The sequence below is a fragment of the Brachyistius frenatus genome, unplaced genomic scaffold (assembly GCF_029030835.1).
Source record: "Brachyistius frenatus isolate BFR_SWC_R1_liver_20210118 unplaced genomic scaffold, ASM2903083v1 Contig_46, whole genome shotgun sequence".
Lineage (NCBI taxonomy): Eukaryota > Metazoa > Chordata > Actinopteri > Embiotocidae > Brachyistius > Brachyistius frenatus.
In genome coordinates, this window is record NW_027210645.1 from 2867877 (window position 1) to 2895657 (window position 27781).

Sequence of the window (27781 nt, forward strand, 5' to 3'; positions counted from 1 at the left end):
CATTTCCTTGAGCGATCACAGCGGAGCCTCTCACATTGTTTCATTGTCGTATTATTGGGGCATTAATTTTCTATGAATACCAAGCATGCCCTTCAGTTTCAGTCCGTTAGGTTTTTTTAGAAATCCTATATTGTTTCCATTTGGTGGCGATGATGAGAACGAGACGCAGGCAGCCCGTCCCGGAGACACGTCCTCATATCGTGGATACATTTCTGTAGCTGGAGGAGTAAACAAGGTTGATTCAAACACGTGTGCTTCTAACAACATTCAGTCTGCGCTTGGACTCATTTTGCTAAAATGTATTTCTGCATTTAACTGAGTTAAAAATCACTTTCTTAATCTTGATATTGGTTTATCTTTCCTGCTTTTGGTGCAAGTTGCCTCGGAGAGAGTGTTGGGTGTGAATGACGCAGGTGTCTCTTTACTCTGTGTCCTCCTGTAACAGAATGAATATTACTGTAGGTTGGACTTCCTGTGGAGGGACAAGTTCAAGAGGGAGTGTGAGGAGATCGAAACCATGGAGAACCTCAACCGGGTCCTGCTGGAGAACGTTTTACCGGCTCACGTCGCCGAACACTTCCTGGGGCGCAACTGGAAGAATGAGGTGAATGAGAGGAGACGGTCGCTTCACTACTTTAGATTATAAATACAGTTCAGGTTCAGTTCAGTTTAGGAAATACACTTATTCATGTTAGTAATGTCTGTGTGATAAATGTGTAGCTGGAGCCAGAAGCTGGTTGGTTAAGCCCACCACAATAGACTGAAAACAGGAGAAACAGTCTGACTGCATCCAAAGCAAGTGGCAACCAACTGTGAAGTCCCCCATTGGTTTGAGATCTGCTGTTGAGAAGCTTACAGTCTGGCATTTTGATCAACACCATCTTGGGGGGGGGGGTTTGAGCCAGAAGTGATTATATTTGGAGGAGCTGGGGAGGAGGGAACAGTAAATGTGATTCGATCTGACTGTGAACGCTGGGACACCATGCCCACCTATAGGGGAAACCTGACTGCACTCACGGCATGTCAATCTAACCTGGCATGCCCCCAAACACACCTCTCTTTGGGTCTTAATATCTACCAGAATAATACCAGAACACGGATAAGAAGGAGTGAATGTAGCGAATGACACCATAATGACCTGTGGCAATTGACGCTTTTCAAATGGGAGTTGGTTGAAGCCAAGCAGCAACCAAAAAGACGTCACTCGCTCGGTTGCAGATCACATATGCTGAGTATTTATTACCTTATTGCTTCTGTATGCTGCTGTAGCGGAAAAAAAAATCCCCTCGGGGATTAATAAAGTAACTACCTAACCTAACCTAACCTATTGCGATAACACATGTTGCGATATATTACCTGTTTTCAACTGAAAATTTTGCCCACGAAAGAAAATGTTGTCAACATCTCTTTTATTCCACCGGCAACCACCAGTGGCGTCGCCCATTGGTTTGGGAGCCGTCATTCTGAGGCCTCCAGTTTGGCATTTCAGGCCGTCGCCACTTTCCATTGGTCTCACTTTTCAGACCCGGGAACTACTTCATATACAGAGTACATTTTCAGCCAGCCCCTGGTGGCTCTAAGTAGTATTACACTCCAAAGCACTATCGCATTGGCTTCACTTCCATTTGTATATGATTCTGTCTGAAGGAAACAAAATCTCGTGTGGCAATGTTGCCCCCCTCCACCTTCTCCTCTTCACCCCCCCTTTAGACAAAACTGTACTCATGTACTTCTCTCTCTGCCATGTTGTCATGCCGGTAAGTAAACTGTCAACTACGACGCGTACCCCATTTTTTAGGTTCAATTTGGTAAATAGCGATTATAAGTTCTTGTTTCAGTGGAACGAAGAATGACATTAATACTGAAGAACTCTCAGGAAAGTCTTTCTCTGATTTCGAAGCGGATTTGTGGATGTTTACTCCCAATGAGCATCGGAGACATACGCCACACTGAATCTACAAATAGGAGTATGTGTGTGTTGAGATTTAAGAGTTATGACTCCATGAACGAAAATTACTTTTAATACACCAGTCCCTTTCACCTCAGGCAATATTTCTGCCTCGGCTCTCTCCTTCGGCGATTCCCTTTACAACCCTCCAAAGCTCTTCTGGAGAGACCGACCTCCCAGTGATACTCTCTGGTTCAACCCCAAACAAAACCAAAGACAGCATATTGTGACAAGTATGACTGTGCCAAGCTGAGAAACCGTGACTCCTGGGAGAATGTGTTATTTTAACATTTAATTTTTTTTGTACAACTACCTGTTTCCCTCCGTTGGCAGTCTTCCTGTCGACTGTTTCTTCATATTGACCACATAGACACGAGGATGATATTGACATTCACCTTTAACGATCTGCAGTAAAGCAAATTAAGGTGTTCCTCAAAAATTCAAACTACTTCTTCAAATATAGGTGATTAAAACAACATATCGAAAGAAGAAAGATTCTACTGAAGAAGCTTTTTAGATTACAGATGAAACATCTTCAAGAATTTCAAAGTCCATTTACCTTTGGATAAAACCATGACCTGATTGAACGAGAATTTTCACAACAAATGTGTTTTTAATTCTCATCTATTATTATGATATTCTCTTATTTCCATAATAACAACAAGTTTTACATGTGCTGATCTTTTTCTTTCGAATAAACACATTTCTCTCTTTATGGCCTGCTACTGTTGCATGCTGTCTTTGCACAGTTGTGGTAATAGATGCGGCCTACTTGTCTAACATGCTTACATTTCCTGTATTTCATCTCGGATGCTCTGTTCTTACTTGTGTCTTTCTTTTGATGAATGCTGTTACTATTTTGCTGCTGCAAAAGCGTCTCCGCACAGATGATTAAAGTATCTTCACTTAAAGAGTCGTTGCTCAGCGTGAGGTCGGCGTGAGCTCTCGGAGACCATATATCCTCAACTTTCCTTCTCCAGTGCTCGATCAATCAAACAGCTGTTATCTTCTTCTCGTTCGTTATCAGGACCTTTATCATCAGTCGTACGAGTCGGTGTGTGTGATGTTCGCCTCCATCCCCGACTTCAAAGAGTTTTACACCGAGTCTGATGTCAATAAGGAAGGACTGGAGTGCCTCCGTCTTCTCAACGAGATCATAGCAGACTTTGATGAGGTAAACTCGTCTCTTATTGATGATCCTGTCTGACAATCTGAAAAAACAAAAAAAAGGTTTCCTACTGCTTTTTGAGACAGTCATACCTAGTGATTATGCTCCAAAGTAGTAGTAGAAGAAGCGTCATGTAGTGTTATGTTCTGTGTTCATAGCTGCTGTCCAAGCCCAAGTTCAGCGGCGTGGAGAAGATAAAGACCATCGGTAGCACCTACATGGCTGCTACAGGACTCAATGTGACGCCAGGACCGGAGTGTGCACAGGCAAGCTTTTACACACACACACACACACACACACACACACACACACACACACACACACACACACACACACACACACACACACACACACACACACACACACACACACACACACACACACACACACACACACACACACACAGTCATGCCCTGCGTTCCCAATCACATACTATTTCTTTTTGCTTTTAGTACGTACTGCAGCTTCCCTTAAAAAGTATCTACTGTTGCATGTAGTACGTGCACAATTGGAACATACTACTTCATCATAAAAATGCGCCTTGAACTTTGACCCTCTTGGTCGTACCCATCACAATCCGTAGCGCAATATTTCTAGTAAAGAGAAAAAGGATGCGATTTGGAACGAGTACGTTTCCTTTTAATGGCTCCTCTTCTTCTTCTTCTTCTTCTTCTTCTTCTTCTTCTTCTTCTTCTTCTTCTTCCTTTTATGGGCGGAACATTTACGCCACTAACTGCTTCCGTGACTCAGTCGCTGTTACGTATCTTCTGCTGCGGAGAGGATTGTGGGTCAGAATTGCATTATGCAAAATAAAACCAGATGTAGTAGGACATCCTGGTACTTTTGGCATACTATGTTTAACATACTATGTGTTGGGACATACTACATCTTTTTTTTTTTTTTTTTTTTTTTATGGCATACTAAATAGTATGGTAGTTTGGATATTGAAATGCAGGGTCAGTGTCACAGTACGAGGACAGTTGTAGCAGCCCAAGCTTCATATTCAACAAGCTCATCATTTTTAATTTGTGGCCACAAAACAGGATGAAGATGAAGCATCAGAGTATTTATGGCTGTCCAAATACATTTGGAAGCTGTGGGTGTGCAGCTCCACAGAGTCTGCTAAACATATCATTCAAGCATCAGTGATTCATGACTACATGTTTGAATACACCAGTGTTGTCGCTGTAGGTAAATGAGATCATCAATCAGAAATGTGGCAGCACAGTGATTTGTAAAGGAGATCCGCTTGATTGGTGGAAACCTACTTAGTTGAGCGTTTACAAAGGCAACCCTCGCTCCTTAGTTACTGTTGTTGCATCTTAAATCAAGTAGCCTGTAAAATCTTTTTAGGAGTGGAGGGAAATATCGTTTCAATACACGGATGCCAAGTATCGATATTTTGTAATAGAAAGAAATACATTTGTTATGCAACATTTATGAAAGATCTTTATGACCATGTTGGTCAGTCTTTGTGTTTGACAATCCCATTCCAGCGAGGGCCGCCAGGTGTTGGCTCCAAAAAGCCTCTCGCTCCATAGACTCGCACTCGATTTTTATCGTGAAATAAAAGGTCAATAGATTTGTTCCAAAAGCCATCGTGGTGTGATTCACTGAAGTCACTCCTTTTGATCAGCTTTTTTGTTGTCCATATGAAAACAATCAGATCAGTAATCCGAAAATAAGCCCTGATTTTAGGAGCATTTCTGTTTGATTGACAGGCCTGTGGTGCAGTCAGGTTGTAACATCTCGCGCCAGCATGGTGGAGATATTGGTCCTGAATGGGGCTTTTTCTAACTTAACCAAATCACGAAGTCAGTTGATGTTATGCTCTTTGGCTTTGAAAGTATCTCTGCGTCACTCCTGCTGGCAGTAAGCCAGCGAGCCGTAATGCTAAGAGTTTGCTAAAAGTTCTTTGGAACTTTTGTTCTTGGTTAAAACAAAATGGACAATCCTTCAAACTTTTAAACCTCTTTCACCCTGGAGGTTCCTGTATCAGGTCGTGTCTGTCATGAAAACACAAACTGCTGCCATATTCAGAGTTTGCCAAACTGAAGCGCACTCAGTGAAGAGACCACCTGGTGCTACTTACGTGAGAATGAATGGGAGCATTTGTCGTCCTTCATTTCTGTTGCATCAGATTCGGTAGAGTTGCAGCTGAGAATTTTTCGGAACAGTTCAATAACATCAGCGTCACTGAGTCGTTGTCACAAAGCCCCTATTCACTCTCCTACAGTTTAGTTCAAGTGGAAGGAAAAGTGTCCGTTTATTTCAGATCTCACTCTGTCCTTGTGACGGGAACACACAGACATATTGTACTTCAAAACTCGCTCAAGTGTCTCTTATCCACAGAGCCAGGGTTGTTCATTTCAGCCTTACGTGCTTTGACACAGTTTTGAAGCTGCTACTGACTGAATTTGGACGATTTATTTTTCAGGTGGAAATTGAAAGAAAATCTGTGAATAAACAGTGTTAAGGGGGCGGGGTTTAGCTGCGCTCAATAAAAAAACAAGAGTGCATCCAGAACCAGATATCATCTCTGAAGTGTTTATTGCCCAGAGTAAAGCCAAGTTTTACTTTTAAATACACTCAAATTAAATTCTACTGCATGAAACTTAGAATGTCAGTCGTGGTGATGAAGGTCTTGTAAACATTATGACTGTTGATTGATATCGATGTATTGATATGCAAACATGATTTTAAATTGCACCTTTGACTGAAATCCCCCCCCCCTCCCCTTCCCCCCTCTGCGTTTCCCTCAGGAACATGACAGGCAGTACATGCACATCGGCACAATGATGGAGTTTGCCTTTGCTCTGGTTGGAAAGCTAGATGTCATCAACAAGCACTCTTTTAACGACTTCAGACTCCGAATTGGTGAGAACGTTCGATCTCAACATCGTCATGGCACAAATTTCATCCAGTGATTAGATTAAGCTGCAATTGACTTACATGCGATTAACGTCAGCCATGCGGTTCTTGTTGCATCTGAACGGTAAGTAGCACCGTGATGTGCACAGAGCAGGGGGAGCTAAAAAATGTTTAAGGACATGAGGAGAGAGCACGCATCAAATTTTGTGTCAAACTCAAGAATTCAGCAAGAGACCATTGAAATGCTTTCAGCCTACCGCAATGAAGCAACGAGCCCGCAGAGGTGTTTTGAGTGACATTAGCGCCTCCGAAGAGGCAGAACGTCACTGTCCAAAACCGGAAAAAAAAAAAGTGCATTAGGTCAGAGGTGCAACCAGGTGTTTTTTTTCCCTTTAACATCTGTGGGTTGTGCACAATGAAACTTTGTTTCTCCATGACAACGTGTCCGCTCGGCGCATTGAAAACGGCTCGGTTTCTCACCTGCAAAAGCACAATCGTAACTCCCGACTGCTCCTACTTACGAGATTTGGCTCCGTGACTTCTTTGTGTTACCCAAAAATTTCACACAAACTCTGAGACTCACGTGTAACTCCGGTGCTGACTCACGAAGGTTAAAGCCTCCCCCTGCTACGTTGCTACTTACCGTTCACGCACAACGGGAACAGTCTCTAAACCTTTCGACTGACACTCCTAAACTTGGTCTATTGGTTTCTTTTGCCAGGAATAAACCACGGGCCAGTGATTGCAGGAGTAATTGGGGCCCAGAAGCCTCAGTATGACATCTGGGGAAACAGTGTGAATGTGGCCAGTAGGATGGAAACCACTGGTGTGCTTGGCAAAATACAGGTGGGAGGTGTTACGATATACAGGTGCACGTCTTTACCGTACGTTGGTCAATTCTAGACATGCTTCTTCCTTCCTGTACAGGTAACAGAAGAGACGAGTGGTATCTTATCGACACTAGGGTACATGTGTTCGTGTCGCGGCATCATTAACGTGAAGGGCAAAGGAGAGCTGAAGACCTACTTTGTTCACACCGAGATGACTCGATCTCTGTCGCAAGGCACCGTGATGCCTTGAGGCTGCGGCGCTAACCGAACCAATAGACTTGGGAACACAGTTGCGCGCACAAAGTGGCCGTAGAAGTGATTTGTCATGCTCTGTAAGTAAAAACCCATTACCAGAAGCCAGCAGTACAATGGATAGACAATTGTCGAGAAATACTTTTGTCCTTAGCAGCACAATGTAGATCAGGGCCCAGGTTCACCGGCACAGTCCTTCGACGCTGCACCCCGGATGGTTCTCACATCTCAAGCGTGACGGAGGATTTCGCTCCAAGGAGTCTCTTCACTGTCTGAAGGAGTGCCTGACTCAAGAGAGGTCTGCTGAATTAGCGCAGCTCTCAAGGACCGCAGTCACCCATCTGTACAATAGTAGTGGTGGGGAGTTAATTACCCATGCCAGTGTTGCAGTGCTTCAGAGCCTTATACTTGAGCAAACAGAGCTGCCTGCCGAGCTGTGTTTTTCCTTTTTCTTTTTTTAAATCTCTGCCTGGTTGGTAATACGAGCCGGTTTGTTCCATTTTACTGCAAATGAATGTTCCAATAGTTCATTGTCATAAAGAAGTGTTGATGGCAACACGTTGCCAGCGTGATGGGTGCCAGAACCTGTGATTTGTATTTATAGCTTTAGAGCCGTGTTTGTGTCCCACTCGACCAGGTGGACTCAGGCACAGGATTCACAGACGAAAAGTAGAGCTTTCTTTTTTATAATGCATCTGGAACCAAACCAACAGCATGTGTGTAAATGTTCACTGCCACCCTTTTGTTATTCATTAAACATTTGTATATAACTGGATGTCCTCTGTGTGCGAGTCTTTGTTTTAGCGCTTTAAACACGAGCACCATGACAGACTTATCACACCATAAAAATTCACAGGGTGTAGTCACAACAGAGACAAAAGCTTGTAAGATCATTATTAGCTTGATTGATTAGAGAGAATATTTATCAAGACTGTGAATGACGACAAACGTGCAGCCTCGACCTCAACAGTGACGAAGTCTTTTGAAAAGTTGATTAAAGAAGGACTCCTGGACAAGACGGAGACGCTTCTCGTGTCATTGCAGCTTGCACATCGATCCAACAGAAGGGTCGAGGATGAAGCTATAACTCTGCTCGGCTTGGTTTATAAGCACTTAAGCCTGTTCTCCAGTGGCAGGATCAGCTCGGCTCCGCTCCACGTTTCCACTGTCCGTGGATAATACTTTGTCAGGAACTTTTTTAGCATCGACTTTTTTAGTACGACCGGGGTTCGCCGAGGGTTGGAAGAAGCAGGTTTGACGACACCGTTATCATAAGCTCGCTAAGGTGGAGGAAACGTGCCATTGTTCTGTCACAGGTTCATTTTCAAGATGGTGTCATGAAACCTTTTTGGAACTAAACGTGACAAAGACCAAAGATACTGCACGGTATCGGTATGTGTACTGATTTTAGACGGTCAGGATATAAAAATTGTTGAGTCGCACAAGTACTTGGACTCTAAAACTAAAAAATAAGCTGAGCTTTGATTGTAACACCAATATGTTGTGTATGAAAAAAAAGAAGAAGCCGGAAGCTAAGTTCAATACGTCCCCGATAACTCTGTTCTATTGATCTTTAATTGGGTCAATTCTTACTTTTTATTTCATCTGTTGTTACGCTTCAATCAATCCTAAATGGAAGAATTTGTTACGCAACGGAGCTGATCAATGTCAGCAGCGCCGCATTTACTGAAGAGAAAATCTGTACAATGAAGAGTTTTTAAAGAAGGTAGAATCCCTTCTGTCGGACGGCAGCCTGCTCCCAAACGTTCCCACCTTACCTTTGGTTTCCTGCTTCAAATACCAGCCAGCCATAAGCAACAGATGCAAACACTCCTTCACAGCCATTTCACTGCTAAACCAATAGAAAAAGAAGCAACATCAGCATGACCTCTCAACACTGGACAAACATCGCTTCTAATTTTAGCAGCACGTAAACAAAGAGCGCTGATGTACTCTGTGTTTTTTAACACTGTATTATTACATCGAACTGACTTGTGTGTCATAGATCTTGTTATTTCTGCAGCACAGAAATCCTTTACTTTAGCAGATATATTCTTACAGTATCCATATTACCAGTGCATACGGCATCTTTAATGATCTTTTATGACTTTTTTTTTTTTTTTAAAGCAACAGTATATTTCCCAACGATTTTATATATTGAGATGTAGAGTAAAATGAGAGTATCAATACCGCTGTCAGGAGTACTATTGACCTCCTCATCTATCTATGCCAGAAATCAAATATTCACCTCTCCGTAAATGTCAGATATTCAATATTGCTTCACACAAACCACCTTCCAGTGTAAATACTTTTACTGTCTGCATCAATGCTAATCAGAACTTCACGTCTGCTGTGTTTACAGAGGAAGCACACAACATCATTTGTGTAATTTGAGCAGACGTGTTTTCTATAGTGAACACACGCTGAAAAGATGTAAGACGCTGCATTTACTTTAGGACTCGGCAACAGCCTCCGAAGAAGAATCTGCCTGTTTGAGATGTGAAGCCAGGAGGTTTTCTTCCTTGTCAGTCTCCAAACACCTCCTCGTGCGTTAGCTCCTAATCCCTCTTAAACAAACACTGCCGCTCCAACACCAAACAGATTGAAATACTCTACCGCCTCTCAAACTAAAAGGTCTATTTCTGCCGAAACACCAAACGAGAGATGTCCTTTTATGTGGGAGGCCGGTCTCCGCCACGTGGGATCGGAATTTAAAGACAGAAAGAATCCAAGAAAACCGGTCGAATCAAAGGGGTTAGTGAAGTGTGACAGATGTATTTGCATGAGGAGAAGCTGACAAAAGATCAACGGGAAGAGAAAACAGAGATCTAATAGAGGGAACTCTGAGGTAGTTCATTCTGGATGAATATAAACGTCTCAGTCTTGCTTTTAGTGGAAACTTTTCCCAAATTGAAACAGGTTTTGTCTGACTTTTAGTGAGTTCAAAGTTAGTTTCAGAAGTGCCTGAAATTCGACAGCTGTAATGTTCAAAGTTTCAAATGTATACTTTCAAATAGTTCAACATTATTTCTGCCAGACCGGACATTCGGCTTCTTATTAAAAGCTACTGAAGGCCGAATCAGAAATCCAGGACTCTGATCTCTGCTATCATGTGGAATATTCAGCTGCAATAACTGACGGACATTTTGTGATTCCGAGTCTGTCTTTATCCACCTGAACCTTTGAATCACATCCACACCGATGGAGAGATTTTACAGGAGAAAATGTAGAGTTCCTGGAAAATGTCGCAGTATTTCTTGTATTATTCTTCAAGGTCTTTTGACAGTTTCCATTTCACTTTAAAGAACTGCCTTGACTTGCTAATGATTCGTGTTACAGTCCCATATCAAATTCAAATGTCATCTGATTAAATCACAGTTGAAATTATAATTTTTTTTTTTTTTTATTATGCACCCATTTAAAACTGAGCTCCACACTGCAACGCTGGTTTATTATTCGGAGAACAAACTCTCAGGCTGTGATGTGTCGGCCTTTTCAGATTGGGGCCACCGATCCGTATCCCTCTGCCACGTTCCAGATGATCCCGTTTTTCATGAAGAATTCGGCTTTAATGCAGGCGACACGTGAATGCTGCCGGTCGGTGCGGTAGATGTTGGGAACAGAGCGTTGGCCGTACACTGAGGAGGAGAGCACCGGCACAGTCCTGGACTTCTCCTGCAGGAGTGAACAGGACAGAGTGGGGTTTCCCCCTCCCCCAATATTTTATTGAAAAAAAAAAAATGCACAACAACAACAACAACAAAAGTGTACATCATTTTCATTAAACCCAAAACCATTTCCCCCAGGCTAATCCCGTCCCACAGACCTGCTCTGCAATCCAAGTGGAGCTTTGCTCCCTGTATTACTCCCCCCGTCCACCAGGGGTCTCCAGTCTCCTGTCGTCCCCGCCCACCTCACCTGCTCCCACTTCTTCAACCTGCTGCACCTGCAGCCAGTCTGCCAATCAGCCAACTGAGTGGCTGCATTCAAATAGTCAGTTTTGCTTAGGAAGGTTCTTAAGTGAGTAGCAGCCATATTAAGAGCTGCTTGAATTTTTCAAATGTTTGGGAAAAGAGCTTCAATGCTTCCTTTTTTTTAATCTCCTTTAACATAGGATACACCAGACCGTCCTTGATGAAAGGATAGGAGATAACGCCGTCCCACAACTCCTTGCAGCTGCAACATTTAATGCGACAACTTGATGGTTTAGGAATGATGGTATGTGCAGTCGTAGATTTGACGCTTAAAATGTGATGCTCTGAAAATTTGAATTCTTGTTGATAAATTTGAGGACAGGAGGGTGAGAGTGATCAACCACCTCCTGGAAGAAACAACTTCATGTAACAGAGGATCACTTTCTGATCACAGGACGAACATGATGCTGAGTATCAATGACAGCTGTCACGATATTTCAATTTGACTGTTTGTAAAAGTCTGATCTGTTTACTAAAGTCCGACATATTTTCCTGTCTAGTGTTTTATTACGGAGAGATTCCGGTTTCAGTCTCACAGCGGGATATTTGCAGTATTATTGCACGTATAGATGCTCTCCCATAACTAACGTGACCCCTCTGATCAATACGTAGACTAACCACCCAAATGTGGAAATAAGTAGCCCAGTAACAATAAAAACATGTTATTGTTGCCTACTTTGAGTTGCTGTACAAATTTCACATGAACAGAAGTGTCATTTGTTTACGGAATCAGAAATGAACTTGACTAATAAAATGATTATCAGCTGCACTCACCGCAGAGCTGAGCTGATTAAGTTTATAAATTTATTTGGAGCCTGTTATTGTGCTTCGGGACTTTATGAGTGAAGATGTTTACACAGCCTGCATGAAACAACACGGTGGTACACACGGGACAACGTGTCGAAGATGTGTTTTTTTGTAGTTCATCTTCTGAAAGTTGTAGTTTCACCACACAGATCACGTCATTAACATCCGCCTTATTCCAAAATGGATTCAATTCATTTTTGTCCTCAAACTTCTACACACAATACCCCATAATGATAATGTGAAAAAATGTTTTTTTGAAATTTTTGCAAATCTATTAAAAATGAAAAAATCACGTACATAAGTATTCACAGCCTTTGCCATGACACTCAAAATTGAGCTCAGGTGCGTCCTGTTTCCACTGATCATCCTTGAGATGTTTCTACAACTTGATTGGAGTCCACCTGTGGTAAATTCAGTTGATTGGACGTGATTTGGAAAGACACACACCGTCTATATAAGGTCCCACAGTGGACAGTGCATGTCAGAGCACAAACCAAAGGACTCTCAGACCACGAGAAACTAAATTCTCTGGTCTGATGAAACAAAGATTGAACTCTTTGGCCTGAATGCCAAGCGTCATGTTTGGAGGAAACCAGGCACCGCTCATCACCTGGCCAATACCATCTCTACGGTGAAGCATGGTGGTGGCAGCATCATGCTGTGGGGATGTTTTTCAGCGGCAGGAACTGGGAGACTAGTCAGGATGGAGGGAAAGATGAATGCAGCAATGTACAGAGACGTCCTTGATGAAAACCTTCTCCAGAGAGCTCTGGACCTCAGACTGGGGCGAAGGTTCATCTTCCAACAGGACAACGACCCGAAGCACACAGCCAAGATAACAAAGGAGTGGCTTCGGGACAACTCTGTGAATGTCTTTGAGTGTCCCAGCCAGAGCCCAGACTTGAAACCGATTGAACATCTCTGGAGAGATCTGAAAATGTCTGTGCACCGACGCTCCCCATCCAACCTGATGGAGCTTGAGAGGTCCTGCAAAGAAGAACGGGAGAAACTGCCCAAGAACAGGTGCCAGGCTTATAGCACAGGGGTGGGCAAACTACGGCCCGCGGGCCACATCCGGCCCGTTGGTCTTTTTAATCCGGCCCGCTGAAGATTGGTACAGAATTGCCCAAATCAAATCATATCATAATTATGACTGCATTCATTTGACCTTGTCCTGTAATACCTGGCGGTCCACCAGGTGGCGCACTAGGCGCAGTGACACATTGACTTGATTTTGCGGAGGCCGGGCTGCTCTCCGTTGTTACTCTGCTGCTGCTCTGAACCCATCTGCAACAATGAACGGGCCAAAGAAAAGAAAAGTCGACAGCGAGCGCCGAGTGTTTAATAAGGAACGGACGACTAAATACTTTTTCACTGAAGTCCGGTCGAAGGCTGTGTGTCTTATTTGCCAAGAAACCGTTGCGGTTTTAAAGGAATACAACATCAGCCGTCACTTTTCCACCAAGCATGCTAATTGCGCCAACAACCAGTCAACGCGGGAACGGACGGCGACCGCTCGGAGGTCGGCAGATGGTTTGCAGGCTCAGCAAAACACCTTTATCTGAACAAGCTGCCGTCCAAGAATCAAGCACGAAGGCAAGCTATTTGCTGGCATTCAAATGAGCAAAGACCAGCGAGCCTTTCTCCGAAGGGGAGTTTCTCAAAGAGTGCGTGGTAGAGACAGCAGGCGTCTTGTGTCCTGAGAGCAAGAACAAATTAGAAAACATGAGCTCATCACGCAGGACGGTGACTCGCCGTGTTGAGATGATTGACGAAGACTTGGCTAGCAAGCTAAACAAAAAAGCGGAGTCATTTACATGATATTTCTTGGCACTGGACGAAAGTAACGACATAAAGGACACCGCTCAGCTTTTAGTTTTTATCAGAGGGATTAATGACAATTTTGAGATAACGGAGGAGTTTTTGGCCGTGGAATCCCTGAAGGGGAAAACGCGGGGAGAGGACTCGTATGACGGCGTGTCGGGAGCTGGTCTCATGTCCCTTCAGCTGGTCTCATGTCCCTTCAGCTGGTGTCCTGTCTCTTCAGCTGGTGTCGTGTCCCTTCACACGAGACCCTGAAACGGCGCCACAGGAGCTGCAGTTGGAACCGATTGATCTCCAATGTGACACCGTCTTCAAGGAGAAGTTCAACTCTCTTAAACTGGATGAGTTTTCTGCTTCATTAAAGCAGCCAAATGTCCAAACATCCAGAAGATGTCACAGAAGATGCTGGTGTTGTTTGTCTCTACGTACGTGTGTGAACAGACTTTTAGTGTGACAAACACCAACAAAGCACCTGACAGATCCCAGTTGAGTGATGAACACCTCAGATCTGTTCTGAGAACACAACAAAACTAACACCAGACTTCGATGCACTGACAGAGAACAACAACACTGTTCCCACTAAAAGTGAATGTACGTATGAACACTGTAATGCCTTTTTTATGTTTATGTTTGATATGTATGCATCTGGTGCTGGCCCGGCCCGTCTGTCAAATTTTAAAAGTCAATGTGGCCCCTGAGCCAAAAAGTTTGTCCACCCCTGTTATAGCATCGTACTCAAAAAGACTTGAGGCTGTAATTACTGCCAAAGGTGCTTCAACAAAGTATTGAGCAAAGGCTGTGAATACTTATGTACATGTTATATTTTTGTTCTTTCTTTTTAATAGATTTGCAAAAATTTTAAACAACCTTTTTTCACTTTGTCATTATGGGGTATTGTGTGGAGAATTTTGAGGGGGAAAAAAATGAATTTAATCCATTTTGGAATAAAGCTGTAACGTAACAAAATGTGTAAAAAGTGAAGCGTTGTGAATACTTTCTGGATGCACCGTATATGAGGGAAAACTGGAGTACATGTGTTGTTCAGTATTATCCAGAGCAGGCGGACACACTTTCTTTCACACTGGAAGCCTCCGACTGCTCTTTGGTGGGTGTTTATGTTTATGAGCTTTAGTGGAAAACACTGACATTAACCTGCGAAAAAGTCCAATAAATTGTTTTTGAAATTAATATTTAAAGGCAAATTGTGCAGCAACTGTCATAAACCCTGACAGCCAACCACTCAACTGGCTGTAATTACAAGCTCAGCAGTGTGTGTGTGGCTGCTTTGTTCACCAGCCTCTCTGCTTTCAGTGACCCAGAAACTCGGTGAGCTACTTTTCTTGACATAAATAATTACTCCACGGAGCCAGACGGGCTTCAAAAGGAGCCATAAGCAAATGTCATAAAACTAGGAGATATGTGTCAGCCGCCACATGCTACCAAAAAAAAAAAAAATGAATCAGAAGGTTAAAGGTCCTCCGTTAGCTCGGAGGAAACACAATGCTTGTATTGTGCTGGTCTGTGATTTGTGTGCAAAGTGTGTAGGTGTTCAAGGCTGTAAGGCAACGTCCACTGACGTCATTACCGAAGGAAAAAAAAAAACTTAAACTAACTCCTCAGCTGCATTACAGTTTATACCGTACTGCATAGCAGCTGTGGTTGTACTCGTGTACACTGCATGAATGTTTAGGCTCAGGAACGTGAGACCGATCACTAATATAATCGAGTTTCTTAACCCGTCACAGGAAAACGTAGATTAAAGCAACAAATTAACATGATATCAAAAACATCGCTGACCGTGTAGTAGATTGAATGCTGGGTCAGTTTAAAAGGTCAGAATGATTTAAATCCAAAGTATGTGTTTCATGTCTGTGTCCATGACCATCAATGTGTTTACGTCTGTGGCAATACGTGTTTTTGTATTTCAGGAGTCGTTGATGCTTTAGCTGAGGGAAATGTTGTGCTTGTAGCAGTTCTGAGGCTTCATGCTAATTAAAAATGTTTGTCATTTTACTGACACGCTTTATCTCCAACCATAAACTGTAAATTAAAAAAAAATGGGCGTAGCCTCTGTGACGTCACCCACAGGTTTCCCGCTGATCTGTTTTGAATCTTAGTGTGGGTGGCTTCAACCGTTGTCATCCTGACGGTGCCTGACACCGCTGACTCCTGCCTAATTAAAAAAAAAAAATAAAAAAAGGGAAATGAGGTGGTGCATGGGTGGAGCAGAGGTGGGCTGAATGAACCCTGACTGCTGACATCAGCGCTGAGAAGAGTCTGTCTGTATGGCTCTGGCTGACCTGGACGCAGCTAACCAACTGTGACTGTGGCTACCGCTCACTCAAAGCAGCAAGGCCCTTTTAACTGTGTGTAACTTTAAGTCTCAACACAATTTAAATGGGTGCTTTACATGAAAATTCATCCCCATGTCGTACAGTTGTCATGAACAGTGAAATTAGCTGTGGAGACCAAAACCGCTCTTTGTACCGACCAGTTAGCTTTTATTTCAAAATTGGACATGTAAACATTAACGGTCTGTTGGGACTGACTAACTTTTGGAGCAAGCCTCAAGTGGCCGTTTGAGGAACTGCAGTTTTTGGAACTTTCTCGTTAGCTTAATTTTTCTCAGGTCCCGGAGGTTGCTGTTTCTTCTCTTTAGCACCCCCCCCCCCCAACCCCACCCCACCACCCCCCAATACTGTCAATCTGCTGACAATGACCAACACCACTGTCAGCACCTGCTTGTTTTGCGATGCAGAATCAGAGCACCACAAGAGGAGAGACACAACTCGACCACAGACCACATATCCGTTCGTGGTATAATACACACACCACATTATATATATTGAAATGTGTGGGCAGCTGTGCAGGCGTTCTCCATTGCGATGATATTCATAGCTGCCCTCCAGATAACAGTGAGTGAGTAATGAAGCCTCCTGACGGCAGGAGGCCACTGAAGCCTCGACTGCCCCAGTAAAGACGACCCGTCGTGGGTGTAACGGCGTGACCAGCAAAACAGTTATTCAATATAAAAAAAGACCATTTTCAACACTATTTATTTATGATAGAAATGTTTTGATTTCCCATGCCCCCCCACCCCCCTCCCCGACTGCTTCTTGGCCCCTTCATCTAAAAAGCCTGCAACCACCCCTGCTGCCAGGCTTTTGAAATGCTCACAGTCAAATAAAAGACTAATTTGATATTAATGTTTGAATAACTCACCACTGAGCTCGTCGACGAGTAAAATAGTGACTAAAATGTTGGTTACCTCATTGTGGACGTGAAGTCCTCGTCCTTTCCAGTGATTTCTGTCGTCCCGATGCAGTCTCACATCGTAACCCTCAGCTTGGTGAAACACTTGGTCGTACATGGTGACTTCTGGGGCCTGAAAGAGAAGAGAGTTTATCATCCTCATCTATAATAATACATTATAATAATAATAATAATAATAATAAACAGATAAGAGTTTATCATCCTCATCTATAATAATACATTATAATAATAATAAACAGATAAGAGTTTATCATCCTCATCTATAATAATACATTATAATAATAATAATAATAAAAAACAGATAAGAGTTTCTCATCCTCGTCTATAATAATACATTATTATAATAATAATAATAATAAACAGATAAGAGTTTATCATCCTTGTCTATAATAATACATAATAATAATAATAATAATAAACATATAAGAGTTTATCATCCTCATCTATAATAATACATTATAATAATAATAAACCTATAAGAGTTTATCATCCTCATCTATAATAATACATTATTATAATAATAATAATAATAATAAACAGATAAGAGTTTATCATCCTCATCTATAATAATACATTATAATAATAATAATAATAATAATAAACAGATAAGAGTTTATCATCCTCATCTATAATAATACATTATAATAATAATAAACAGATAAGAGTTTATCATCCTCATCTATAATAATACATTATAATAATAATAATAATAAAAAACAGATAAGAGTTTCTCATCCTCGTCTATAATAATACATTATTATAATAATAATAATAATAAACAGATAAGAGTTTATCATCCTTGTCTATAATAATACATAATAATAATAATAATAATAAACATATAAGAGTTTATCATCCTCATCTATAATAATACATTATAATAATAATAAACATATAAGAGTTTATCATCCTCGTCTATAATAATACATTATAATAATAATAAACCTATAAGAGTTTATCATCCTCATCTATAATAATACATTATAATAATAATAATAATAAACCTATAAGAGTTCATCATCCTCGTCTATAATAATACATTATAATAATAATAATAATAAACCTATAAGAGTTTATCATCCTCGTCTATAATAATACATAATAATAATAATAATAATAATAATAATAAACCTATAAGAGTTTATCATCCTCATCTATAATAATACATTATAATAATAATAATAATAATAAACCTATAAGAGTTTATCATCCTCGTCTATAATAATACATAATAATAATAATAATAATAAACCTATAAGAGTTCATCATCCTCGTCTATAATACATTATAATAATAAGTTTATCGTCCAAAGCCTCACAGGAAGGGATGCTTTTTATTTATCTGAATGACACGCTGGGAAAAGTTCAGGAGGCAACTTCCTCTCAAAAGTGAAAGCTCGATGTATGTGGAGGCTCTGTGGCCAACAGGTGTCTCACCTGAACATGTTTCTGTTGTAATCTCGTCACAGCATCGTGAAGGAAGTGAAATATTTTCCGTTTGCTCGTTTCAACAATACCAGTGTGTTAGCTTAAATTAGCATAGTTCTGCTTACTCCGTCTTACCTCCGAGTCTTTGTTGAAGTACGACATTTGTTTGGTCTCATTTCGACGTGGCGGGATGTAACTGAAAACAGACATGCTGTACAGCGGTTTGGTTTGGGCCTCCGGTGAACTGTCCATCGCGGCTTTAGCACTGAGCGAGACCTGAGAGAAGTGGACGGACTGAGAGGCCGGCGTCTGCGGTTGCTCGGATACGGACGTGCTGCCTTCACGAGCTGGTGGTTTGCCCGTTTTTCTGAGCTCCTTTGCGCTCGTCACTACAAAAATCTCTTGGTACAAATAAATAAAACACATGCACTGTACGTATTGTAGTGGGGGAAACCTAATGCCGAGCCTAACACGTGTATTTATCATTGTGACACATTTAGATGTATGTTGTCACCCAACTATCAGCCAAAAGGGAATATTTCTATCGGCTGCCTTTTGCCTCTGGGTAGGTTTTGAAAGCCAAATGTATGATCTGGTGGAAAATTATTACTAATGCTCCCTTTTTGTAATTGTGCATTGCTATTTTTACTGCAGCAATATAACAATGAGGGAAGCCACAGAGGCCAATATCATTAAGGTAGCAGTCGCAACAGCATCGATGTTAACATTAATCATTGATAAATTGACAATTGTTCCACTTGGCAACTCGCAGGAGACCATTGAGATTGTTCCTGTTTTGTTCCTGGGTGACACAATAAAGCCCCATCACTGTATAAATAACCTCCCAGTCCCCTCAGCACTGTCTGAAGAAGCCTACAGCTGGTGCACCTCCTGGCAAACTGAGTCCAGTGGCCAGACAGGGAGGGTTGGAACAAGACGACTGTGAGACCACTTCCAGTGTTTGGAGCTCCATGCTGCTGTAAAGAAACACTGGGAGTAAAACTGTGTGCGTCTTGATAGAAAGGAGTGATGTGATCAATAAAATGCAAACAAATGGCACGTAAAGTGAAGCACAAGGACGTCCTTACACACACACACACACACACACACACACACACTTGAATCTGGGATGGTGTGTGTGTGTGTGTGCATGTTACACAATGATAGTGACTGACCCTATTTTTCTCTGTGTGTGTTTGTTTGTGTGTGTGTGTGTGCATGCGCTGTTATTCTGCTATTTCCTTCCCTTCCACGTAATTATGGCAGAGCAGCAGGGGGTGGAAAATAAGACGACACTGCTGACATTTCAGAGGGATATGTTTCTATTTGGCAGGCGTTGCTGTGGGAATGAAAGGCAGTGGTCAGACATTCAATGTTTCCGAGTTGTTAAACCACGCCACCACTGTTCCTCAGCCTCGTTTGCATCGGTGTATCATCTTCCCACTGCTTCACATCCTATTTTAATCATATGAAATTAAATGGTTTTGCCGCCTTCTCTGAATGTGTCTTCTATCATTCGAAGCAGCACTGGTTATTTGAAGTCCTCATCAGTGTGAAAGCAGCCAGACAGCTTCAGATGAACTTTTCTTCGACAAAAACAGTAAAAATGTATTTAAAAAAAAAAACACACAAAAAACAAAACCTTACCCACTAATCCAGCTAACCCAAACAACACATGACTCATAAAATGCTAATTGTAACTATTGACATTCAGCAGGTATTATTATTATTATTAGTGTTATATTGTGACTATGGAGAGAAAAAAAATCAGGAAGAAAACTGCAGTGCTGTACAACAGAATAGCTGATTGGTGGAAAGCCAGACACTCTGGCCTCACTGGGGGAATTAAAGACCCTGAAAACAGATTTTTCTCAATAAGTTTCAAACTTATTTGGTTTTGCCTGAAGATAAACATTTTCTGTCAAAGTTAAATATTCATCTTTTTGTCCTTTCTTTGGGCAGTGACTGAGAAAATCGTGATTCCATATATTTCTGTGCACCAATCAGAGTCTGACCACTTTTGAATGTGACGACATGTTAGATTTTTATTAGTGTTGCCACCAGCGTTAATCAAACCTAATTAAACCACAAAGTCCTGAAGAAGCTGATTAACTGAGGGATTGTGGAACGCTCTTCATACATAATATGCAAGAACGCTATCTTCCCACAGCTTATTCAAATAATGATAATAATAATAAAAAAAAATCTAAATCCAACCAATTACTTTGACTTTTACGGTCCTAGTTTCCACCAGGCTGGCGTCTCCGTCAGTGCTAGTAGAGATGGCTCATTACTTTCTTTACCCCCGTTTCAAAGAAACTGATACGGTACAAGTATTTTGTTAAGAGATTTAAGTCTTTCTTTCACCACTCAGCATCCATGTCTCTCCATTGGTGAAGTCCAGGTGATCTCTAGTATGAGCCTTCCCCCTGCTGGATGTCACAAGTAGCACATCAGCATCGACAAAAGGAAGCAGAGAAAAAAGGTGTTTTTTTCCTGTTTAAGGAGGTTTTTTTTTTCCCCCTTTCATCTGTCTCTTTTGTAGAGTTGTTGAATTGTTGGGTTCCTCTATAATGTTGTCAGGGTCTGTTGTAAAGACTTTACTATGTCAAGTGACTTGAAATGTCCTGCAAAGTGTTTGGATTTGGCGCCATATAAATAAACATGAATTGAATTGAGTACACTATAAACCCAGATTTTGACTTCAGAATTAAACTTTTGAGTGATCATTACTTATTCTTATGTGTCTTTTTGTTTTATATAAAACTAAATAAAGGTTTCATTACTAAATTAGATCATTTGTTTTCACTACACAGCTGAAGAATTCAGGTGATCATGATCATGTTAAGCAGAGATAACTATGTTATATGATGCTTGGGTGTTGTGTTTCTGTGAAGGAGGGGAAGGCCTTATTTTTAATTTTTAATTGTTGCTATAGCAACGGGTCTGAACTGAACTGTTGAAGTTCGATACGATACCGATACTTTTAGTTCGAATTTTACCAATATTGATACTTTCTTAAATGGGTATGTCATTTTTTCATAATGATAGTAAAAAAAAAAAAAAAAAAGTTCATTACACTTACATTAATACATTAATTATTCTCATAATTTGTACCTCAAAGAACCAACTGTGGAAGTTTCACTGTGATAACTGTTAGTTTATTAATTTATTTATTACTCTATTCCCCTGTAGTGTCACTGCCTTAAAATGAAATTATGATAAAAAAAAATGTTTTGGAATTTAGGGCCGACCGCTGGGTTGTTTTTAAATGTTTAAAAAGGTGACTAGTGTTGCAGCTGCGTGGCGCCCTTTTGTCCCAGTTCGTGCATCTTGCAGTGTTTTTGTCTACCGATGAAAAGCAGCACCACCACGCTACGTTGTCTCTCTGCTATCCTCTCCGGCGCTCGTGTTCAAGTAAAATTCAATATGCGGAAGAGAGGTGTGCAGTCGGCGGCGCTCGCTCGCTCTATCCTCGTGTCTCATTGGCTCCCACGGTCATGTGACACGGGGCAACAACTTTTAGCATAAATATGACAAACTTACGACAAATAAAAACATTTGGAAGGGATGCAGCAACCCACGTTTTGTATTTATTGATATTAAAAAATAAAAAATTCGATACCAAATGAGTAGCTTGTAAGTATTGATCCCGCAGAATTGACACACCCAGCCCTACCTCCACCAGTCAGCCCTACCTCCACCAGTCAGCCCTACCTCCACCAGTCAGCCCTACCTCCACCAGTCAGCCCTACCTCCACCAGTCAGCCCTACCTCCACCAGTCAGCCTTACCTCCACCAGTCGGTGGGCTCCTGCTCCCCACCCTTCGGACTGCATTTCTTTCCACTGTTGCAAAAAATAACTTAATAGATCCAAGTTGCCGCCCAATAGTGCCAGACTATAAGAGGCACTTCAAACCTCCTCTACTGTATGGTAAGTAGAGTAAAGACAGATGGATTCCAGCGCTTTTATCTTTCCAAATAAATCCAATGAATAGTTTTCTCACTTCTTGAAAGAGATCATCATTTCTTCATCGTTTTCTGCATGTGCCCGTACAGCTGTTGCGAATGGTTCAGTTGCTGAAGTAAATAATAGCGGGGGATACAGAGCAACCTTGAGGGCATCCTCTTTTAACTGCAGTGGGTTTTGATATAATTCTCTCTGTTAATATTTCTGCCGTAGAATTTAAATACAGTAACTGAACCCGTTTTATAAAAGTGCCGCCACGTCCAAATCTTTCCAGAAGAAGATGAGGTCATTCCACCCTATCGAAAGCCTTTTCAGCATCTAAAGAGAGGAAGACTTTATCTGAGGTATCTTCTAAGCTTTGAACATGTTAAGGAGCCTCCTTAAACGATGTAATCCCCGGCGTCCTAATAATAAAACTGTTTTGATCTCTTTGTACAGCACTGGGTAGCGGTTCTTGCGGTCGTCTCGCTAGGGGTGTCTGCACCGGCAGCGTGTGATCCACGGGCCGAACAGCGCTGTGGATCTGTGGTTCCCCGTGGACCAACGAAGAGACGTACCGTGAGGTGACGTCTTCACCCGGCCGGCGCTTATTTTATTCTGACACAATATCAAAATATGTTCCCGCACTTCACTCTTACATTAGTATTCAATAATAGAAAAAGAGAAAAATGCAAATAACAAATCAATAATTAGAAAAATAAATACAATTTGTTCTGTTACCCAAACTTAAATTTATGACTGTCCAAATACCAGATTTACAATAAACTCATCGTCTGATGCACAACATTTATAGTAGGACTCGTTTCTCAACGCTGAAAGGCTGTAACATTTAAAGTAACACGAAGACCATTACTAAAAAGACACAGGATTATAGTCACAACTCTGCTTTACATGTAACAGGCTAATTAGCGTTTGAACCGCTGCACAAATTCACACTAAAACATTACATCGCCGTCACAGTCATCTCACAACACAGCAAAGTAGTTCCTGAATTATTTACCTGTGTGTGACGGTAAACTAAAGAGCTTTAAACAGATTTTACGGCACCTGTGGATCAATGAAGAGACACGCGATGAGGTGACGTCTTCATCGAGCCAGCGCCATTTTGTTCTGACTCGCGCTACGTTGGACTTGAAGGGAAACTCCGGTTTGATCCACAGAAACGCGACAGCGCCATCTACTGGCCTGGTGGAGTAAGTCCACGATGCGTTCACGTCCACTCGGTTTGATTTGATTTTGATTTTTGATTTTATACACTTTATTAATCCCCGAGGGGAAATTTCTTCATTAGCGTAGTTCTTCACGTTGGTATATCAAAGAACAAGGGGGTTGTCTGTTTCATAATAAAAACGTTACTATAGCGTTTTCACACTATTACAGTTTCAGTGAATTTTTTTTAATTTTTTTTTTTTTTTTAAATTGTAAAAATCTATTGGTAGCCCATCTGGTCCCGCTATTTTACCAGATTTCATGCCACCAATAGCTCTACCTCTTTCCTCCTGTTTAATATCGGCCTGTGTTTTGAATTTTAACTGTAAAGCTGTTTGTGGCCCTGATTTGAAAGGAAATAAACAGCAGGGACGAATGAACAGATTGTTTTTATTCAAATTCACAAATCACAGGTGTTGTGTTGTGTCACATGTCTCTACCCCATGTGACTACCCATGTGACATCCCCTGTGACATCACAGGGGATATCACATGGGTAGTGTTGATTGTATTAGAAGCAGAAATGGAACAAATCCAGAATCAGATCCAAAGTAAATCAACTGTAACTCAGGAGCAGTTTAGCCTACACATTGACCAGGAAATCGAGGCCATGGTAAAGACGCTGAGTAAGCTTACAGATGTTATTCCTGAAGGCAGCAACAAAACCAATGAGATGGACACGGAGCCCTCCACCAGAGATCAAGGCGAGGTCCAGCCCCAAAACTGTGCTGCTCCCGCTTCTGTTCAGCCAACACCGCCTCCAAGCATTTCTGAGGTGGACTATCTGAAACAGAAGGTGGAGAACCATAAAAGAGTCCTGGACAGGACCAATGACCGTCTACAGCAGGGGCACAGGATGAAAGAAATGGCAGAGAACAAACGACACTACAACCGGAAAAGGCTCTGCATGGTGGAGAAACAACTGCAGGAGGAGCAACACCTGAGACTCCGCAGTGAGCAGGACCTGAGGAGGCACAAAGACATCGTTGAAGGTTTGACTCGCTCCTCCAAAGTTGACAATCCGGCTGAGTCCAGTGTCACAAGGAGAAGCAAGGAGGAGCTCGTGTGTGCACTTCAGATGGAAAAGGTTAGAGCTGACATCCTGTAGAGGGAGATTAAGAGCGTCAAACTTCAGCAGGAGGAGGTCAGCAGGGAGAACGAGACACTGCATGAGCTGAAGATCCTGAAAAAGCAGTTGGACAACAAGACCAACTCCTGTATTCAACTGTCCACCAAAATTAAAGTGCAAGAGGTGGACAAGCAGGCTCTGGAGGAGTAGTGTGACCAGCTGACAGCCATCCTCCATGAAGCCAGCAGCAACAAGGACGAGGAACCCTCCTCCCAGCCAGGAGAGGCAAGGGCCGCCCAGGGAGACGTCCAGCCCCGGGACGCTGCTACTTCTGTTGAGACGAGACCGCCGCAAAACAATCCTAAACAGGTGGAGTATCTGAAACAGAAGGTGGACAATCATAAAAGGTCCCTGCAGAGGATCAATCGCCGTCTTCTAGAGGAGCAAAGGAGGAGACAAACGGCCGACAACAACAGATACTGTGACTGGACAATCAGAATATGACAAGGAAGGTGGAGGAGCTAACGAAACAGCTGAAGTACTCCGTCAACCACCAGCCCGAGGTCGTCTCACAGGGGTCCACGTCAGAGGACGACGTCCAGCGGAAGTCTCTGAAATAGCAAAAGTTACTCTGTGGAGACGGTTTAAGAAATCCGTGACACCAGCACAGCGCCGCAAGTACAAACATCTTAAGCAGAAGCAGGCTCAGTGAAAACACACACCTGCTGGTTCATCTATCTTTGCAAGGACCTCTGTCAAAGAACACAGAGGCAGTGCAGGGGTACCGTGTTTAGTGTTTAGTTAGTGTTTAATGTTTAGTTAGGGGTTAGAGGTCAGGGTTTAGGGTTAGGGCGTTTTCACGGGTTATTCTCCGTGTGCTCCGGTTTCCCTCAAAAAAAATGTTTCACACCAGCAGAAAAGATGCTGGGGGGGAAAGTTTGCCTCTAAAGTCCCGTGAAACAATAACAGACCCCCTTTAAATAAATCATTAACCTTCATCAGCTCAAATCGGCTGTCTGTCCGACACATCACATCTTTTTATTAGGTTATTTATAATTTTCTAAGCAATGACAATTCTGTCCATGTGCATGATAATTTATCGAACCACAACAACTCACGGTAGTCCACCAAAATGTGTCTTTATCATAACTTGGCTACCTTCTGCCACATTTGGCTACTTCATTGATTAAAGGGGTCATGGCTGGAATATTTCAAATGATCTCAAATCTGAACGGCCAGATGCTCCTCAGGAGAAAGTGAGAACCTTACCTTACCGCCGGTAAAGTGACTGCTCCTACCGTCTACAAGCCGCAGCTGAGATGTGCATCTGAGGTAACGCACACACCACGCGGCCAGTGTGTTCTGGATCTAAGTGGTCCAGTGGTAACCCTCCCACCTGCTCCAGTGAATCCACCCAGTAAGTCCCAGAAGATCCCTCTAACTCAGACTGTGACTGAACAAATGGTGAATCAGACTGTCCTCTCCGTTTGTCGCTGTTGCTGCCTTTTCTCATCAAAGAACTGTCTTACTTGTGGCCAGGCAAAGTCACGTTACCTTGCTGATGGCCCACCATTTATTTATTCTATCAGTCCGGGAAGGGGAAGCACTTCTACTGCTCTGCAAAGGTATACCAGAGTTATGCAGCAGAGGGCCACACCAGAGAGTCAAGATGGATAAGAAATGAGCGGGAAAAGGGAAAGACCATAGAGCCCGTACAGGTTCTGCTAAATCTCCTCAAACAAGGCCCACAGAGTCTACATATACAAGCTGGTCTCCCTGGTGCTGCAGGGAAATATGTCTACTGTCCAGTCTGAGCGCTGTTCCTGCATCCGGCCGAGAGGACGACTCACTGAGATAACTTTTTCGTCAGTATTCCTGTTATAAGGCTGTGAGGAAGAGATAGGCAGCAGAAAGGGGAAATGATTTCCCTCATTTTAGCTATAGTTACCTGGTTTTGGATGTATATTTTTTCTTACATTTTAATCATTTATTAAACTGGCACAATCATAAAATGCTTCAGCCTGTTTCAATTTCATTCTTGCATAGGCATTTTTTTCAGAAGTTTAATGTCTTAAACCTTTGTTATGTCAATCCAACTGGCATTGTTCAAATTATTTTTCACTTTGCATGTAAATAGTTAAGTTTTGTGATCAAGGGTCTGAAAGTTTAATATAATTATTATTTTTATTCATATTTACATACAGTTTGTTTTAGTTGGAATCCTCAGTTTTTATTAAAGCATAATTTAAATAAAAATTCCCCAGAAAAACCTTGACTGTTATTTTACATAAACAAAAGAAAAAAACATATAAGACACTGCATTTTACTTATTAGTAAAAAAATATATATATATTCGTATGAAAACAAGTCTCAAAATTCAGAAACAAAAGTTAAATATGGATTTATAATCCATAAATGATTGAGTGGGTCAAAAAGTAAAACGGTTACACCTTAATATTCACCCCAACTGGGATTCAAAACCGAGTTTCAATGGGGAATATTATTTACAAACCATGGACAAACCCTCAGTTGTTTCTCTCTGATTGACAAGTTATAGCTCTGGCCTTTGCGTAGGAGCTGTTTTTTTCAGTCATTAACATTAAGCCAGTAAAACATGCATACGCACTGCATCTCAACCAACCAAGGACTATAATGAACACATCCCATTTAATATAAGACATACTTCTCATGGTGGGCCACGGTGAACTAAAATCCAGGTAAGAAACATTGAAAAAACAGCTTTTAATGTAAAGATATTCTGTCAAGTCTGCTGTGAAAAGCCATGGCTGCTTTTGTTTTTTCTGTTTTCCAATCAGTATATATGAGGCGGTCTGTATCTGCAAATATTTGATTTCCAGTGTGACTATATGTCTGGATAATATAATAATGAATGTAGAATGTATGCTTCTACATAATGTTTAGGTGTAGTTAACATACTTCATCTTTCCTTCTCCAGTTAAGTGTTAAAGGTTTGTATCTGTTTTTCATGCATGTCTATGTGGCCAGTGGTTCACAAGGATATAGAAAGAAAATAGTGTGGAGATCCGTTCAAGTTTTTACACAGTGTGAAACTAAACACGTTGTATACAAATATAACTTTAAGTTCACAAGTTGCGTAATTTTTAAGTTAAACATACAAAAAATATATAACTAACAATTA

At 41.7% G+C, this 27781-nt stretch overlaps 2 protein-coding genes across 3 annotated transcripts in view; one reads left to right on the forward strand and one right to left on the reverse strand.

Moving 5' to 3' along the window:
* adcy2b (adenylate cyclase 2b (brain)) overlaps positions 1-7838 on the forward strand; it is a 53193-nt gene extending 45355 nt beyond the window's left edge. For both annotated transcript variants that reach the window (XM_069703441.1, XM_069703440.1), the window contains 6 exons: positions 446-604; positions 2976-3122; positions 3275-3382; positions 5879-5993; positions 6709-6833; positions 6915-7838. In XM_069703441.1, coding sequence (XP_069559542.1) covers positions 446-604; positions 2976-3122; positions 3275-3382; positions 5879-5993; positions 6709-6833; positions 6915-7067 — 807 coding nt within the window. In that variant the 3' untranslated portion in view covers positions 7068-7838. The remainder of the gene's footprint in view (positions 1-445; positions 605-2975; positions 3123-3274; positions 3383-5878; positions 5994-6708; positions 6834-6914) is intronic.
* A 2529-nt stretch (positions 7839-10367) lies between these two features.
* cfap90 (cilia and flagella associated protein 90) lies at positions 10368-18626 on the reverse strand. The gene is made up of 3 exons (XM_069703361.1): positions 18510-18626; positions 16943-17059; positions 10368-10744 (listed from the first exon to the last, which is right to left on the reverse strand). The coding sequence occupies exons 1-3, from the start codon at positions 18624-18626 to the stop codon at positions 10565-10567; spliced, it is 414 nt and encodes a 137-aa protein (XP_069559462.1). The 3' UTR covers positions 10368-10564.
* Positions 18627-27781: the final 9155 nt, after the last annotated feature.